Here is a 17,403-nt window from a genome sequence, read left to right as displayed (position 1 = left end):
GTAAGTATTTACCTTATACATTGAGGTGGTCCTATGTTGGGTGCATAAATATTTACAACTGTTATGTCTTCTTCTTGGATTGATCCCTTGATCATTATGTACTGTCCTTCTTGTCTCTTATAACAGACTTTATTTTAAAGTCTATTTTGTCTGATATGAGTATTGCTGCTCCAGCTTTCTTTTGATTTCCATTTGCATGGAATACCTTCATCTATCCCCTCACTTTCAGTCGGTATGTGTCCCTAGGTCTGAAGTGGGTCTCTTGTAGACAGCATGTATACAGGTCTTGTTTTTGTATCCATTCAGCTAGTCTATGTCTTTTCGTTGGAGCATTTAATCCATTTACATTTAAGGTAATTATCGATATGTATGTTCCTACTTCCATTTTCTTAATTGCTTTGGGTTTGTTTTTGTAGGTCTTTTTTCCTCCCTTCCTCTTTTGTTCTCTTCTCTTGTGGTTTGATGACCACCTTTAGTGTTGTGTTTGGGTTGCTTTTTCTTTTTTGTGTGTGTATCTATTGTAGTTTTTGGGTTTGCTGTTCCCATGAGATTTTGATATAGCAGTCTGTATATGTACAAGGTTGTTTTAAGTTGCTGGTCTCTTTCCCACCTAGAGGAGTTCCTGTAACATTTGTTGCAAAGCTCGTCTGGTGGTGCTGAATTCTCTTAGCTTTTGTTTGTCTGTAAAGCTTTTGATTTTTCTGTCAAATCTGAATGAGAGCCTTGCTGGGTAGAATATTCTTGGTTGTAGGTTCCTCCCTTTCATCACTTTAAATATATCATGCCACTCCCTTCATGCAGGCAGAGTTTCTGCTGAGAAATAAGCTGATAACATGGAAATTCCTTTGTATGTTGTCATTTTTCCCTTGTTGCTTTTTTTTTTTTTGAATTTTATTTTATTTATTTTTTTATACAGTAGGTTCTTATTAGTCATCATTTTTATACACATCAGTGTATACATGTTAATCCCAATCGCCCAATTCACCACACCACCACCCCCCACCGCTTTCCCCCCTTGGTGTCCATACATTTGTTCTCTACATCTGTGTCTCAATTTCTGCCCTGCAAACTGGTTCATCTGTACCATTTTTCTAGGTTCCACATATATGCGTTAATATACGATATTTGTTTTTCTCTTTCTGACTTACTTCACTCTGTATGACAGTCTCTAGATCCATCCACATCTCAACAAATGACCCAATTTTTTACTTACTTTTTATGGCTGAGTAATATTCCATTGTATATATGTACTACAACTTCTTTTTCTTTTAAACATCTTTATTGGAGTATAATTGCTTTACAATCGTGTGTTAGTTTCTGCTTCATAACAAAGTGAATCAGTTATACATATACATATATCCCCATATCTCTTCTCTCTTACGTCTCCCTCCCTCCCACCCTCCCTATCCCACCCCTCTAGGTGGTCACAAAGCACCGAGCTGATCTCCCTGTGCTATGCAGCTGCTTCCCACTAGCTATCTATTTTACATTTGGTAGTGTATATATGTCCATGCCACTCTCTCACTTTGTCCCAGCTTACCCTTCCCCCTCCCCATATCCTGAAGTCCATTCTCTAGTAGGTCTATGTCTTTATTCCCGTCTTGCCCCTAGGTTCTTCATGACCTTTTTTTTTTTTTTTTTTAGATTCCATATATATGTGTTAGCATACAGTATTTGTTTTTCTCTTTCTGACTTACTTCACTCTGTATGACAGACTCTAGGTCCATCCACCTCACTACAAATAACTCAATTTCGTTTCTTTTTATGGCTGAGTAATATTCCATTGTATATATGTGCCACATCTTCTTTATCCATTCATCTATCGATGGACACTTAGGTTGCTTCCATGTCCTGGCTATTGTAAATAGAGCTGCAATGAACATTGTGGTACATGACTTTTTTTGAATTATGATTTTCTCAGGGTATATGCCCAGTAGTGGGATTGCTGTGTCGTATGGTAGTTCTATTTTTAGTTTTTTAAGGAACCTCCATAGTGTTCTCCATAGTGGCTGTATCAATTTACATTCCCACCAAACAGTGCAAGAGGGTTCCCTTTTCTCCACACCCTCTCCAGCATTTGTTGTTTGTAGATTTTCTGATGATGCCCATTCTAATGGGTGTGAGGTGATACCTCATTGTAGTTTTGATTTGCATTGCTCTAATAATTAGTGATGTTGAGCAGCTTTTCATGTACTTCTTGTCCATCTGTATGTCTTCTTTGGAGAAATGTCTATTTAGGTCTTCTGCCCATTTTTGGATTGGGTTGTTTGTTTTTTTAATATTGAGCTGCATGAGCTGTTTATATATTTTGGAGATTAATGCTTTGTCCATTGATTCGTTTGCAAATATTTTAATATTTTAATATTTTTTCCTTGTCTTTAATTTTTGTCAATTTGATTACTCTGTGTCTTGGCATGTTCCTCCTTGGCTCAACCTACCTGGCACTCTGTGCTTCCTGGACTTGGGTGACTCTTTCCTTTCCCATGTTTGGCAAGTTTTCAGCTATTATCTCTTCAAATATTTTCTCAGGTCCTTTCTCTCTCTCTTCTCCTTCTGGGGTCTCTGTAATGTGAATGTTGGTGCGTTTAATGTTGTCCCAGTGGTCTCTTAGACTGTCTTCTTTTATTTTCATTCTTTTTTCTTTATTCTGTTCTGCAGCAGCAATTTCCACCATTCTGTTTTCCAGGTCACTTATCCATTCTTCTGCTTCAGTTATTCTGCTATTGATACCTTCTAGTGTATTTTTCATGTAAGTTATTGTATTGTTCATCTCTGTTTGTTTGTTCTTTAGTTCTTCTAGGTCTTTGTTAAACATTTCTTGCATCTTCTTGATTCTTTCCTCCATTCTTCTTCTGAGATCCTGGATTATCTTCACTATCATTATTCTGAATTTTTTTCCAGAAGGTTTCCTATCTCCACTTCACTTAGTTGTTTTTCTGGGGTTTTATGTTGTTCCTTCATCTGGGACATAATCCTCTGCCATTTCATCTTGTGTAACTTTCTGTGATTGTGGTTTTCATTCCACAGGCTGTAGGATTGTAGTTCTTCTTGCATCTGCTGTCTTCCCTCTCTTGGATGAGACTATCTAAAAGGCTTGTGCAAGCTTCCTGATGGGAGGTACTGGTAGTAGGTAGAACTAGGTCTTGTCCCTCTGGTGGGCAGGGCCATGCTCAGTAAAACTTTAATCCATTTGTCTTGTCTGCTGATGGATGGGGCTGTGTTTTCTCCCTGTTGGTTTTTTGGCCTGAGCCTACAGCACTGGAGCCTACAGGCTGTTTGGTGGGGCTAATGGTGGCCACTGGAAGGGCTTACACTAATTAGTACTTCCCAGAACTGCTGCTGCCAGTGTCTTTGTCCCCACAGTGAGCCACAGCCACCTCCCACCTCTGCAGGGGGCCCTCTCATACTAGCAGGTAGGTCTGGCCCAGTCTCTTATGGGGTCACTGCTTTTTCCCCCTGGGTCCTGGTACACACAAGACTTTGTGTGTGGCCTCCAAGAGTGGAGTTTCTGTTTCTCCCAGACCTGTGGAAGTCCTGCAATCAAATTCCACTGGCCTTCAAAGCCAGATTCTCTGTGGTCTCCTTGTCCCATTGCTGGGCCCCCAGGTTCAGAAGCCTAATGTGGGGTTCAGAACTTTCACTCCAGTGGGGGAGCTTCTGTGGTATAATTGTTTTCCAGTTTGTGGGTCGCCCACCTGGCGGGTATGAGATTTGATTTTATTGCAATTGCATCCCTCCTACTCTCTCTTTGTGGCTTCTCCTTTGTCTTTGGATGTAAGGTATCTTTTTTGGTATGTTCCAGAGTTTTTTGTTAATGGTTGTTCAGCAGTTAGTTGTGATTCCAGTGTTCTTGTAAAAAGGGGTGAACACATATCCTTTTACTCTGCCATTTTGAGCTAATCCCCTATAGTTAGGTTTAAATCTATCATTTTGATTTTGTTATTTGTTTTTTTTATTTCTCTCATATATTATTTGTTCTTTTTTCCTTCCCTTGAAATTAAATGTCCTTAGACTGGCCTTTGTTGTTTCATTCTATGCATGTGTAGATTGTTATTTGACAAAAGAATGAAATGTGCCCTATGGAATTTCTGGAGCCCTTTCTCTGAAAAGCTTCCTTTTTTTATGACAGTCTCCTCTATAAGTTGTAGCCATCTTTTTCTCCCCAAAGTTTAACATCTGTGTCTTAAAATCTTCTAGACTGACACACTCTACTTGGACCCCCCCATCCTTGTGCAAAAAGCTGGTAGATTTATCGGATCATCTCATTTGTTTTTCTTCTCTCAGGGATAAGTCATATGCTACCTGTTGTCCAAGTTCTGAAAACAGTTGTTTGATATAAGTCCCATAGGTGTACTTCTTTTTTAAATTGAAGTATAGTTGATGTGCAATATTATATTAGTTGCTGGTGTACGAGATAGTTATTCAATATTTTTATAGATTATACTCCATTCAAAATTATTACAAGATAATGGCTATATTTCCCTGTACTGTACATTATATCATTGTTGCTTATTTATTCTATACATAGTAGTTTGTCTCTTAATCCCATACCCCTATCTCACCCCTACTTCCTTCCCTCTCCCCCCTGGTAACCACTAGTGGAATTGCTGGATCATATGGTAGTTGTATCTTTAGTTTTTTGAAGAAACACCATACCGTTTTCCATAGTGGCTGTACCAGTTTACAGTCCCACCAACAGTGTGCAAGTGTTCCATTTCCTCCACATCCTCACCAACATTTGTTATTTGTAGACTCTTTGACAATAGCCTTTCTGACAGGTGTGAAGGGATATCTCATTGTGGTTTTGATTTGCATTTCTCTGATGATTAGTGATGTTGAGCATTTTTTTATGTGCCTATTGGCCATCTGTATGTCTTCTTTGGAAAAATGTCTATTTAGGTCTTCTGCCCATTTTTTGATTGGGTTGTTTATTTTTTTGCTGTCACATTGTATGAGTGGTTTATAAATTTTGGATATTAACCCCTTATCAGTCATATCATTTGCAAATATTTTCTCCTATTCACTGGTAGGTTGTCTTTTCATTTTGTCAGTGTTTTCCTTTGCTGTGCAAAAGCTTTTAAGTTTAATTAGGTCCCATTTGTTTATTACTTCATGGACAGAAATGGAATTGCTTTTTCTACTTTCAAAACTGATTTCTTAATAACATATCCCATTTAGCTATTGCTTAATCTCTCCTCCACAACCAATTTGAAAGTGTCTGTATTTATCTCTGTTACATGTTGGGTTCCCTGAGAAGCACTGCAATGTCATAATGTTATTTTACTCTTCACCCTGCTATAGTATGGTATCCAACAAAAGCATTTTATTGAAACAGATTTTTAAAGGTCAAAGTGACCTTTTAATTAGGTCACTTAGCCAGATCCAATGCTGAACTTTTGATTCCAGTAATGTGGTGGGATAATTATCTTAGGAAAGCTTCTGGATACAAAGTATTAGAATGTAAAGTATCAAGAATATTTTTTTTTGAATTTTAAATCACTTTATTATCATTTGTTAAAGTATGCAAGACATTTTCTTATAAAGTAAAAATATATTGCTTATGAAAAAGTGAACAATTTAATGAAAGGTATCTTGACTACATCATGAATTGAAAAAATGCTACACAAATTTCTTTGTTGTAAATGATACAGTGTATATTATGACTACTCCTTTAACCAATTTTAATGGAAAAATTCATTGCTGCTATAAAACTATAGAAAAAGGGTTACCTCACTTTTGCTGGGCTCTTAGAGAATCTAAAAGTTTATTTTAAAAACCATCTTTTCCCATTGAGAAATTACATTTGAGGAAATTGCTTTAATTGCTTACTTTTTGCTTACTTTTTGCTAAGCTTAGTGAAATTAAATTCACAATTAAGTTGGTCTTTTGAATTAAGTTTGCTTATTATTCCTTCCTTCTTTCAACAAATAATTTCTGAATGTCTACTGTGTGTAAAGGTACTCTGTTAAGGGCTCTGAAGGAGGCAGAGGTGATTATGTCATAAGAATATTTTTTACAGTGGATGCCTAACCTGGCTCAAAAAATGGAAATCCTCAGAATTAAAAAGGAAGGAAAGAAAGGAGAAAGAGAAGTAGAAATTTTTGTTTAATAGTCTTGATAGAGACTGGAGGCAAAGCCTAGAATCTGGGAGATGTGAGGAGACATATTAAGAGACCCTGCATAAAGCCAAGAACCTTCAATGCTACTCACTTTGTGAGTGCATGAACTGGAACTCAGACCTGCTGAACAGCGGTGCAAAGAACTTGCCTTTCTTTGCCTTGGGCTCTGGCTGAAAAATGGAAAATAGAATTTCTGCATAGAATTTGTAATGACAAGTCAGGCCTTTTACATCTTTAAAGTCTGAAATCATTCTACCTAAGAGTTTTATTTAAAAAGACAAGAATTGCAGGCTTCCCTGGTGGTGCAGTGGTTAAGAATCTGCCTGCCAATGCGGGGGACATGGGTTCGAGCCCTGGCCCAGGAAGATCCCACATGCCACAGAGTGGCTGAGCCCGTGTGCCACAGCTACTGAGCCTGCCCTTTAGAGCCTGCGAACCACAACTACTGAGCCCACGTGCCACAACTACTGAAGCCCATGCTCCTGGAGCCCATGCTCCACAACAGGAGAGGCCACGACAATGAGAAGCCCATGCACCGCAACGAAGAGTAGCCCCTGCTCGCAGCAACTAGAGAAAGCCTGTGCACAGCAATGAAGACCCAACACAGCCAGAAATAAACAAACAAACAAATTAATTAATTAATTTTTAAAAAAAGGACAAGAATCGCATTTTAAAATGGTTAGCTGGTGTTCCAGATGGCTGGCAGAAATAAATGTATATCCTTTCTAGGGGAATGAACTCTCAATAGAAGCTTTCCAGGATTCCCCTGAATAAAATTCCAATAAATGTGAATTCCTAATTTAAAAAAAATATAAAAACAGACACAGCAACAAAGCAACATCAGGAGAGTCAGCAAAAACAAGCTAACTCCCACCCCCCCCACACACACACACATCCTTACAAAAATAACTTCAGCTAGTGCAGTTATCATATACAGAATGTAAAATTAAGTAAGTTTATATGTTTAAGGAAAATAAATCAGAAAATTAGTAATATGTTTAAGAAATAGGTAGATAAAACTCAAGAGAGAATTGGTGGTTAGAAAATAGATCTGAATGAAATTATACAAAATGAAATACAAAGAGAAAAAAGAATTGGAAGATATAAAGAGAAATGAATAAATATAAAGGTTAGAGGAGAAGATGTAGCATATGTCTTCAGAGAGGGAAACACCTAGGATAGCTGGCTTCTGCAACCACTTTTGCCCTGGAACTTTGGCGGAAATTTTCAAATTTGGTTCAGATGCTAATAGATGATAGGTATGGGGGATGCTGTTGGGTGTGTTTTGGGAGACCTGAAGCACATGGCCATTTTTCACTTCAGAACATTTTTGACCAATGTTTTCCTCATAACACTTGCTAAATACCTGGGCTGCAGAGAACAGAAGGCTTAAAAAAAACATCAATGACAAAAACCCCTTTAAAGCAGTGTGGCACTCCTCAGTATACTCTTAAGATTTTTTTTCTTAAGGTCTGAATGATCAGGGGAAATTCTGTAAAATACAACAAACACTTAGCTGAAAACCTTGAAGGGCCAGGATCAAATCAGATATAGAAAACCATAGTAGGGCGGTAACCCAAGCTTAACTGAGTGCACTCCCTGAGTAGATGAAAGGAGAGAAACCTGCAGTTTATCTGCTTAGCAGTAGGGAAAGAGAACCCTCTATGGAGAAAGATGACATCATTTGGAGCCTTTATGATTTAAAAAAAAAATACCATCTGGCATTCAATCAAAAATTACTAGGCATCCCAAAAGACAGGACCATATGACCAGCCTTCAAGAGAGAAAAACAGACAATAGTGACAAACCACCAAGTGATTCTGATAATTGGATTTAACAGCCAAGATCTTTAAAATGGCTGTGATTAATATGTTGAAAAAATAGAGAACAACTGGAAAAAAACGTTATTTTACCAGATATTTGGAATCTATTTTTTAAAAATAGAGTCATATGAACATTCTCAAACTCAAAATATAACATGTGAAATTAATACTTCACCAGCTGATGAGTTTAACTACAAATTAGATGGAGCATAAGATATGGTTAATGAACTAAAAGACTTATAATATAAAATACTCAAATAGAAGCACAGAGATAAAACAGAATTTAAAAAATACAGAAACAGAATTAGAGAACTGTAAATCAGTGAAAAAAATTAACCATATATGTTATTAGACTCTAGAAGAAAGGAGAGAGAATAGGACAGAAATAACATTTGAACAGATAATAATAGAGAGTATTTCCTAAACTAAAACAGGACATCCACCCATAGATTCAAGAAGTTCTGTGAACCTCAAAAATAACAAATACATAGAAATTACATCAAGACATATTATAGCAAGCCTGCTAAAAAGTGAAGACACAGAAAATATTAAAAGCAATCAGGGTAAAAAAGACACATTACCTTCAAATGAGGACAACCATAAGACTTAACTACTCAATAGAAACAATGGAAGCCAGATAAAAATGCAAATATTCTTAAAATGCTGAAAGAAAAAAAAATGCTAGAATTCTATATCCACAAAAATATCCTTCAAAAATGATGATATACAAAGGTTTCAGATAAATAAAAATGGAAAGAATTTGTTGACAGCAAATCTACACTAATAATAATAGCAAAGGGAGAAGGAACATGATCCCAGATGGAAACAGAATTGTAGAAAGAAGCTAAGAACAATGGAAAAGATAAATATATGGGTAATTTAAATATTGACAATGAAAATAATAACAGTAATATAATGTAGAGATTTATATATGGAATTAAAATGCCTTACAACAATAACAGAGAAAGAGGAGAGTAAATGGAGTTAAAGTCTTCTAATGTCCCATTGTTTTCAGGGAAGTGGTAAAAGGAATAATTTGTTTTATACTCTAAAAGCCATAAGTTAAGGATGCATTGTAATCTCTAGGAAAACCACTAAAAGAAAAGAAAAGAATGTATAAGTTTAAGTTAACTGAGGGGAAAAATATGACAAAATATTTTATCAATCCTAATAAACAATAGTAATCAGTGAAACATAGAAACAAACATACATATGCAATAAATTTCCATATATTGATACAATATAGAAAATAAATCTAGTTGCTGGTTCTTTGCAAAGAAATTGATAACCCCTAGCATTTTCCTCAAGAAGAATCGAAAGTTGCTTTGACATTTAAAAATTTGTTAATGTAACAACCACATAATTAGATTAAAGAAGAAAAGCCAAGTAATCATTTCAATAGGTTCACAAAAAGTGTATGATTAAGTTCAACATTAATATACTTAAAAGAATACTTTTGGCAAAGTAGGCATACATCCTGATAAAGAATATACCAAAAAAATCTACAATCATTCTTAACCCTTATTATTCTTACTTATGAAAAATTAAAAACATTTCCTTTATAATGAGGGACAAAACAATATGTCCTTTGGTCATTTCTATTCATTATTGAACTGGTGAGCCTATCTAGCATGGTTGGAACCTTATAAATAATAATAAATAAAGGTTTTAGGACTGAATGAAAGAAACTAAACTGTCATGACTTTTAGATAATATGTTTGGTTAATAGGAAACTAAAAGAAACAACAAGTAATATTATTTGAATAAGAAAGTTTAGCAGAGTTGTGGGACATGTTCAGTATATATCAATTGTATTTTTCAATTCCTTTTACATGAAACAATATTATGGTACCTAGGAATACATCTAACAAAATATGTAAAGACTTTTAGAGAAGAAATTTACAAAGTTTTATTGAAAGAAATTAAAGACCTAAATAAATGAAGAGATACACCATATTCATGGATGGATGACCTTTAATCATGATATCAAAATTTTAAAAATGTCAAAAATCTTCCAATTGATTTACAAATTCAGTGTATTTTTAAACAAAATTCTACATGTTTTTGATGGAAATTAAGCTGTTTTTAAAATTTATTGAGAAGATGGAGTACAGCCTTTAAAAACTGTGAATCACTAGGTTGTACATCTGAAACATATAATATTATAAATCCACTATACCTCAATAAAAAAAATATGCAGAGGAGTGAAAACCAAGAATAACAGCCAAGTCACCCCTGAAGAACAAGGTGGAGAAACTTACACTATCAAATGTCAAGATTTATTTAAAAGATGCGGTAATTAAGGCATTGGTTATTAACACAGACACAAATGATAGAGTGTTAGAGATCCCTGAAACAGTCCCAGACATGTATGGAATGTGGTATATAACAGGCAGCATTGTAGATTGGTTGGGAGAGGATGAACTGACTGTTCAGTAAAATGCATTAAGTCAATTGGTGATCCATTTAGAGAAAAAAAAAAATGAGTTTGAATCCCTATCTCACATCTTGCACAAAGAAATCAATTTTAAACAAAGACCTAATTGCAAAAGGCAAAACAATAAAACTCTTATAAAAAAAAAGTGGAAGAATATCTTTATGACTTAAGGGTAGGGTTTCCTCATCAAGATTCAAAAGATTTCCTCATCAAGATACAAAGAAGTGCAAACTATATATAAAGGAAACATCTAAGTTAAGAATGTCTGTTGATCAAAAGACACAAAAAAAGTGCAAAGAGAAGCTCATACAGGGAGCAATACATAGAACCTACAAAGGATTTGTAACTTTCAAGAGTGTATAAAGAGAACTTAAAAAATCAATAAGAAAAAGACATCTCAATAGAAAAATCATCAAAACATGTATTCCCCAAAAGAAGGAAAATTGGCCAATAATAGGTATGAAAATGAGGTCAACTTAAACAATAAACAGAGCAATACAAATTTCAACCATGAGATATTTGTATGGTCTAAAATTGGCAAAAATAAGAATTCCGACAGTACCCTTGTTGGTATGAATCTGAAGCAGTGAGAACTAAAATCTGCTCTGTTGGAGTGTAAATTAGTTGTAACTATTTGGTAATACAATATATTATCTAGTGACGTTGAGTATGTGTGTTCATGCATTTGTATAACCCAGCAATTCCATTTCTAGCAGTGTACTCTAGAGAATATCTTACACCCATGTGCCAGGAGACAAATATAATAATATCCATACTATCATTGTTCATAATGGTAAAACACTAGAAACAATCTAGATATTTATATATAGTAGAATGATTAATTGCATGCACATAATGTTGAGTAATAAAGCAGGAAAACACGTCTAGCATTATTCTGTGTATTTACATTTTTAAAGCATATGGATTTAAACAGTAAATTATATAGGATTACATATACTTTTGTAGAAAAACTATAAAGAAAAAATAAGGAAATGATAAAATTAAAATTCAGGATAGCAGTTACTCCTGGAAATGTGAGAGAAAAATATGACTGAGGAGGCACATTGTATTAGTTAAGGTATAGGTTTAGCTGCATTTGACAGAAATCCCAAATAGTGATGTAAGCAAGATGTAAGTTTATTTCTTTGTTTTGAAACAGATTGAAAATATTCTAGGCATGACAACCATGCTCTACATGGTTATCTAGGAACCAGGCTCCTGCTGCCTTTTTGTTTAATCTTTTGCGCATTACCCTCACTCACAAGATTATGGTGGCTCACCATCACAGGTGGAAGAATGGAGGGCTAAGTGACCTTCTTAAGGTCAGTTTCTAAATGTTGCACACATGACTTCTCCTCATGGTGTTCTGGCTAGAATTTAGTAATTGTTAGATGCAAGGAAGCTTGAGAAATGTGCCCAGCTGAAAATCAGGAGTTTTAGAACAGGGAGGAGGAGAGCACAGATATTGGGAGGAAAGTAGCAATCTCTGCCACAGGCTCATGGGGCCGGGATAGCAAGAGAAGTCATCAAAGGTATTGGTATTGTTCTGTTTCTTAAAGTAGGATGGTGAGTATAGGTGCTTTTTAAACATTATTTTATACCTTCCTTATAAATTATATACTCTTTTGTATATATGAAATGTTTCATTATTAAAGTTACATGTAATGGATACTTTTCAGGCTTTACTTTGCTTGAATCTTATGCAGCATATGGTATTGTTGATCACACCCTCTAGACATTTGAATTTTTATTGGCAAGAATCTCCAGGTTTTTCTCTTATTTCTCCATCCATTCCTTTTCAGCCTCCTGGGCTTCACTTTCTCTGCAGGGGAAAAAAGGCCTTTTCCTAGATGCCCCTCACTTGTCTCCATAATTATTTAGGATAGTTTCAAATTGGCTAATGGGTTTCCTGGATTTGGAAAAATTGCAAGAGAAAACTAATTATATGGTAAATATTCAGATTTTATCAACTTTTATTCATAATGTTCTAGCCATACATGAAAAAAGAGAGGTTAGCACATTTTCTTCTTTGTAATTTTATATAATTGTTCCTTATATCTTTTTGAACTACATCACAAAAGAACAAATAATTCTAGAGTGAGTCACAAGTACCAGTGCATCTTGTAAAGGTAAGAAACAGCAACTGTTCCCATAGATACATACATATAACATCATTAGAATAAATCTTGGAAATAACTCACATCTTTATAATCATGTACCACATGTTATATCTTCTTATAAAAATCATCAATTTACTTGACTACCCGGCGTAATGACTGCATTTCCTAGCCTTCCTTGCAGCTGGGTATGACTAGCTGACATAAGTCTTGGCCAGTGGAATATAAAAAGAAGTCATTACATGATAAATTTTAGCATATATTAACAGGGACTATTTTTTTCCCCAATGAAATAGTCCCAGGCACACATGTATTTGAAAAGTTCTATTCACTTAAATTTGTTAAAAGCAAATGAGATAAAATTCATTTGGTCAGCATTCAAGTTTCAACCATATGTTAGGGACTGTGTCAGGTTCCGGGAATACAGGATTGAACAAATTATAGTCCAACCTTCAAGGAGCTCACGGTCCGGAGGAAATCTAGTTAAATGCTATGGCAGACGTGGCTATGCCCAAGGTGCTGTGGAAACACAGAAAATGCCAGTTAGCCAGGAAACTCAAACTCAAGAAAGTTGACAAACTTAATGTAAGTTTATAAAATAATTTTTTTAAAAATAGCATCCAAAATTCTCAGTTATTATAAGCATTTTAAATATAATTTCCATTAAAAAAATAGAGTCCTAATGTTATTGTAGTAGGTGGAGGTAAGAGTGACAGAAGGAACGCAAGTGAACTCCATTAACTTTTTAAATATTTTCTCTATTTTATAGATTTTTTACATTGGTTGTATAGTAATCTTATAACCAGAAAAAAATAATTTAAAAATCCGACATTTAAACAGAATATGTATTTTTTAAATGTAGCAACATAATTTTTTGATTTAGCAACATGGTTTTCATGAGATTTCTGGATTGAAATCTTTATCTTAAACTCATGTAACATATTGCATATTTTATACATACCTTTTTTAATATTTTAAATTCAATTTTACTTAATGTAAATATGTGATACATATGTCTTCATAGTACTTCACTGTTATTGCAGTGTAGATATTGTCTCGCATTATAATTTAAGGCAGACTCTAGTTTCACTCATTGGTTATAACAGAGTAGAAGGAGGAAAACAGTACAGTTGACCCTGGAAAAAGGTGAGGGTTAGGGGCGTCAACCCCTATTCAGTAAAAAAATCTATGTATATCTGTACAGTCAGTTGGACTTCCTCCCTATCTGTGGTTCAGCATCCGAAGATTCGGCCAACCACAGATCATGTAATACTATAGTACCTATCTAGTGAAAGAAACCAGCTTATAAGTGGACCTGCACAGTTCAAACCTCTGTTTAAGGGTCAACTGTATGCACAGTTCTTAATCATAACATAGTACCTGCTCACTGTCATATTTTTCACTAATCTGGAGTGTAACCATTTTCTTGTGAACTAAAGTTGTTCAAACTCATTTTTCTTTTTTGTGATTTCTTAAGATGGGAGCAAGACCCATTTTCACAGACTTTGCTCTTCACTTTGAAGAACTGAAAAGGGACTAGTCAAATCTCATCACACTCATGGCCTTCTATATCTTTGCTTCTATCACTTAGTCTAGGTCATTGTAAAGCACTCTCCCCAAGGTGATTTAGTAATCCAGGACTTCTTGCTGGTGTCATTCAGATACGGTACTATAACTGTTATATTCTCTCTGATTCGCTTTTCAACAAAAATGAAGTCTTTATTTTTTTTTCCTTGCAGACTTTGCCTTCAAAAGAAACAAGGTTTTTAAATACTACACAAATGCCTTGCCTGCAATCATCTTCAATTTGGAGTAGCTGTGAACACAATTCAAAGTCTCAAATATTAACAGAACATGTATCAGAGTTAGATTCTTCTTTCCATTCCGTTCTATCATTGCCATCAGGTAAGATTCCTTTTAAAAAATCTCTAAATAACTGAATTTTTTATGGTGAAATGTAATCCTGTAAATACAAGGAATCTGATAAACTTTTATCAGTTGTCACTGGATATTAGAGCTAAACAGTTTTCATAGAGAAATTAATCTAGTCACATGCTGAATTAATGTTCTATCTTTAGGTTGATTTTTTAATTCCTTGGAAACCATTTTGACTTACTTTGGGAAATTCTTAGCTTTTGATCTCCTTTTGATGTTAAATTTTTAGCATTTTATTGATAACATGGCTATGATGTTGAAATGTTTCTCAGCAAGTCAGGGTTCTTTTTCTAATGTGTTGTTTTGCATGGAGTTTTCCCTGCCATGTTGTATTCCTCCATCTATAATCAGCATTGAATTTCTCTGAGAGAAGAAAATTGTCCATCTTTAGACACAGTCAACTTTTGAACCTCAAAAATACCTGTAATGTACAACCGAGCAGATGAGGCATTGCATCCCTATATCCCTAAGATGGCTTTAAGTTTCTTTCCAGTTCTTGTCTTGTGTTCGAATGTTTCCAATCTTACCTACATTGGAACTGAAGTAAATATTTAGGGTAAAAAAGGAAACATTCTTCACACTGGTTATCTCAGGCTCCTCTCTTTATGGGAAGATATCTCAAATGGGCTTTTGCTTCCTTTGCAGCTTTTGGTTCTAATCATCCATGGACTGCTCCTCTTTGTAAAGCACTATTTCTTGTACCTATTCCTGCCCTGAATCTTAGTTTGGTTTTTACCAGCATTACAGTGGTTTCTTAGCTACACACCATACTTTGAACTAAGTTCCTGGTAGGAACTATTTTACTCCATCCTTGAGGAAACCTTAATAATAGAAAGAAAAAATAATATATATAACAATAACACAGCTAACATTTGGTCTTAGCATACACTGGGTCCTATAAGCACATTACATTTTCTTGTTTGATGCTTGCAGCAACCCCATGAGGAAAGATATTGTTGTCCTCTTTATCTTACATATAAGAACACTGAGGCTTAGAGATGTTAAATTACTCATCCATAGTACACAACTAGTAAATGATGGAGACAGGATTTGATCTGAGGTGGTCATTCTCCAGAGCCACACTCCTAACCGTACTCTTTACTGCCTTTCTGTTTTCTTATTAGTAAATTTGTTTCTCTGATGACAAAAATCTAAGAGCTGGCATAAATAATCTTTCATCCTACTATGTCACATCTAATAAGTTAAGATTAGCTTCCTTACCTACTACTTAGGGTTATCCATTTCTTCTTGTGTTCATTTAATAAAAATCTGAATACCTGCTGTATACTAGGTACTAAGTAGGTAGTAGGAGTTTAAATACAAATAAATCCCTCAAGGTACTTGCATTCTAGTTTGACAACTGAAATATAAACTAATAAGTGTAATAAAGTGTTATGAAATTTTAATAAAAAGCCCACAGGTCACAGTGTGGGTTCTAAGGAAAGTATATGGGTAGAACAAGCACCTTCCCTAGTTATGTCATGTTTTCCCACAACTCAAGAAGAACAGTGGTAGAATAGGCGATACTCCATATAAAAGTTAAGTGATATATCTTTGGAAAAACTTATGTTTTGATAATTGCAAATATCAGAATCCTGAAATGTTTAAGTAGCATATTTAATTTGCATTCTTATTTTCATTTTGTCATATAGTTTTCTTATGGTCATAGTATAGTGATAGCATTGAAATCCATCTTACATCTGACCCTTGGGAGAGTCTCCAAGGTGATACTTATGAACCCATTTTTTGTGTGCATATTTTTCCACACTTGAGTATGGATCAGCCATTAAAATACATCTTTTGATGGAGAGATACTTGTTTAAAATTGAGACCCTTCCTGGGTCTATCCTGATTTATGCATTCATAATTAGTTTTCTTAAAAATGAATACCTTCTTTCTGTAGCAAAACTTTGAATAAATCAACTGCTTTATAAAATATTTCTTTATGTTTCTTAGGAAAAAGTTTAGGTGTCTCTGTTGAATGCTTTTTAAAAATGATTGTTTTTGCATTCTTGATTGAAGAAAATACCCTTTAATTAATAAATGTGAAGCACATCTATTTTATTTATTTAGCTCCTCTTTTGGTTGTGAGTATGGAATATAAACATAGTGAATTGAACGACTCTCCTAAGTCTCTGTTTAAAAGAAGAGAACTAGTTTGTCAATATGTTTTGATCTTTGTAAAAGTAGATTTCATTTTGTGATTCATAATACTAGTAAACTAAGGGAATGTGAAGCAGCATTTTCATAAAAGGTTGCATCTGAATTATAGTGGTTTTCCCTCAAGTAATTAAAATTGTGTAATTGTGTCTTTTGGAAACTTTATTTCAAATGCAGAGTTTGTAAGGGTGGAGTGGAATGGATTTAGAGTCAGGCAGGTTTGGCTGTATATTTTATTAAAGACCTTTTGGGAGCATTTGTTTCATCTGCAAATAGTATTTAATATTTATATTTGTTCATCTTAGGTACTATTTCAGTTTATGAAGTTGTTCATTGTTAGTGTTGTTTATTTTACATATAATCAGTAATTTCCAAAATACTGCTAACAACATGCTTGGAAAGAATAGTTTGCCACTTCTAATAGTTATGACTTTTCAAGCTGTAGCTTATTTTTCTAAGTCTTAATATTGGAGTCTATAAAGAGTGATTTCACTGAAAATACTTTTTTTTGCTTTATTTTTCTAGATGTGCCTCTTCATTTTCACTTTGAAACATTGTTAAAAAAGACTGAAATAAAAGGAGATCTTTCTGAAAATAAATTTGTAGGAGACTGTATCATATCTCCATCACCTGGTATGTCATTTACAAATCTTGGTACTTTATATACCTTTTACATCTTTCATATACTTATTACTTTTGCTAAGGAAGTAAAATTTAACAAAGGAATGAATGTAAATCCTTAATTTTTAATATTCACTTTTCACAAATCACACACACACATACAAATAGAAAATACACAGGAAAATCCTAAC

At 34.5% G+C, this 17,403-nt stretch overlaps 1 protein-coding gene across 5 annotated transcripts in view; it reads left to right on the top strand.

Moving 5' to 3' along the window:
* KANSL1L (KAT8 regulatory NSL complex subunit 1 like) overlaps positions 1-17,403 on the top strand; it is a 155,073-nt gene that overhangs the window by 117,313 nt on the left and 20,357 nt on the right. For all 5 annotated transcript variants that reach the window (XM_059928605.1, XM_059928604.1, XM_059928601.1 and 2 more), the window contains exons 7-8: positions 14,236-14,401; positions 17,117-17,224. In XM_059928605.1, coding sequence (XP_059784588.1) covers positions 14,236-14,401; positions 17,117-17,224 — 274 coding nt within the window. The remainder of the gene's footprint in view (positions 1-14,235; positions 14,402-17,116; positions 17,225-17,403) is intronic.

This window comes from Balaenoptera ricei, chromosome 7, assembly GCF_028023285.1.
Source record: "Balaenoptera ricei isolate mBalRic1 chromosome 7, mBalRic1.hap2, whole genome shotgun sequence".
NCBI classification, from domain to species: domain Eukaryota; kingdom Metazoa; phylum Chordata; class Mammalia; order Artiodactyla; family Balaenopteridae; genus Balaenoptera; species Balaenoptera ricei.
The sequence above is the reverse complement of the archived record's forward strand: the minus strand, read 5'-3'. Positions and strand labels throughout refer to the sequence as shown.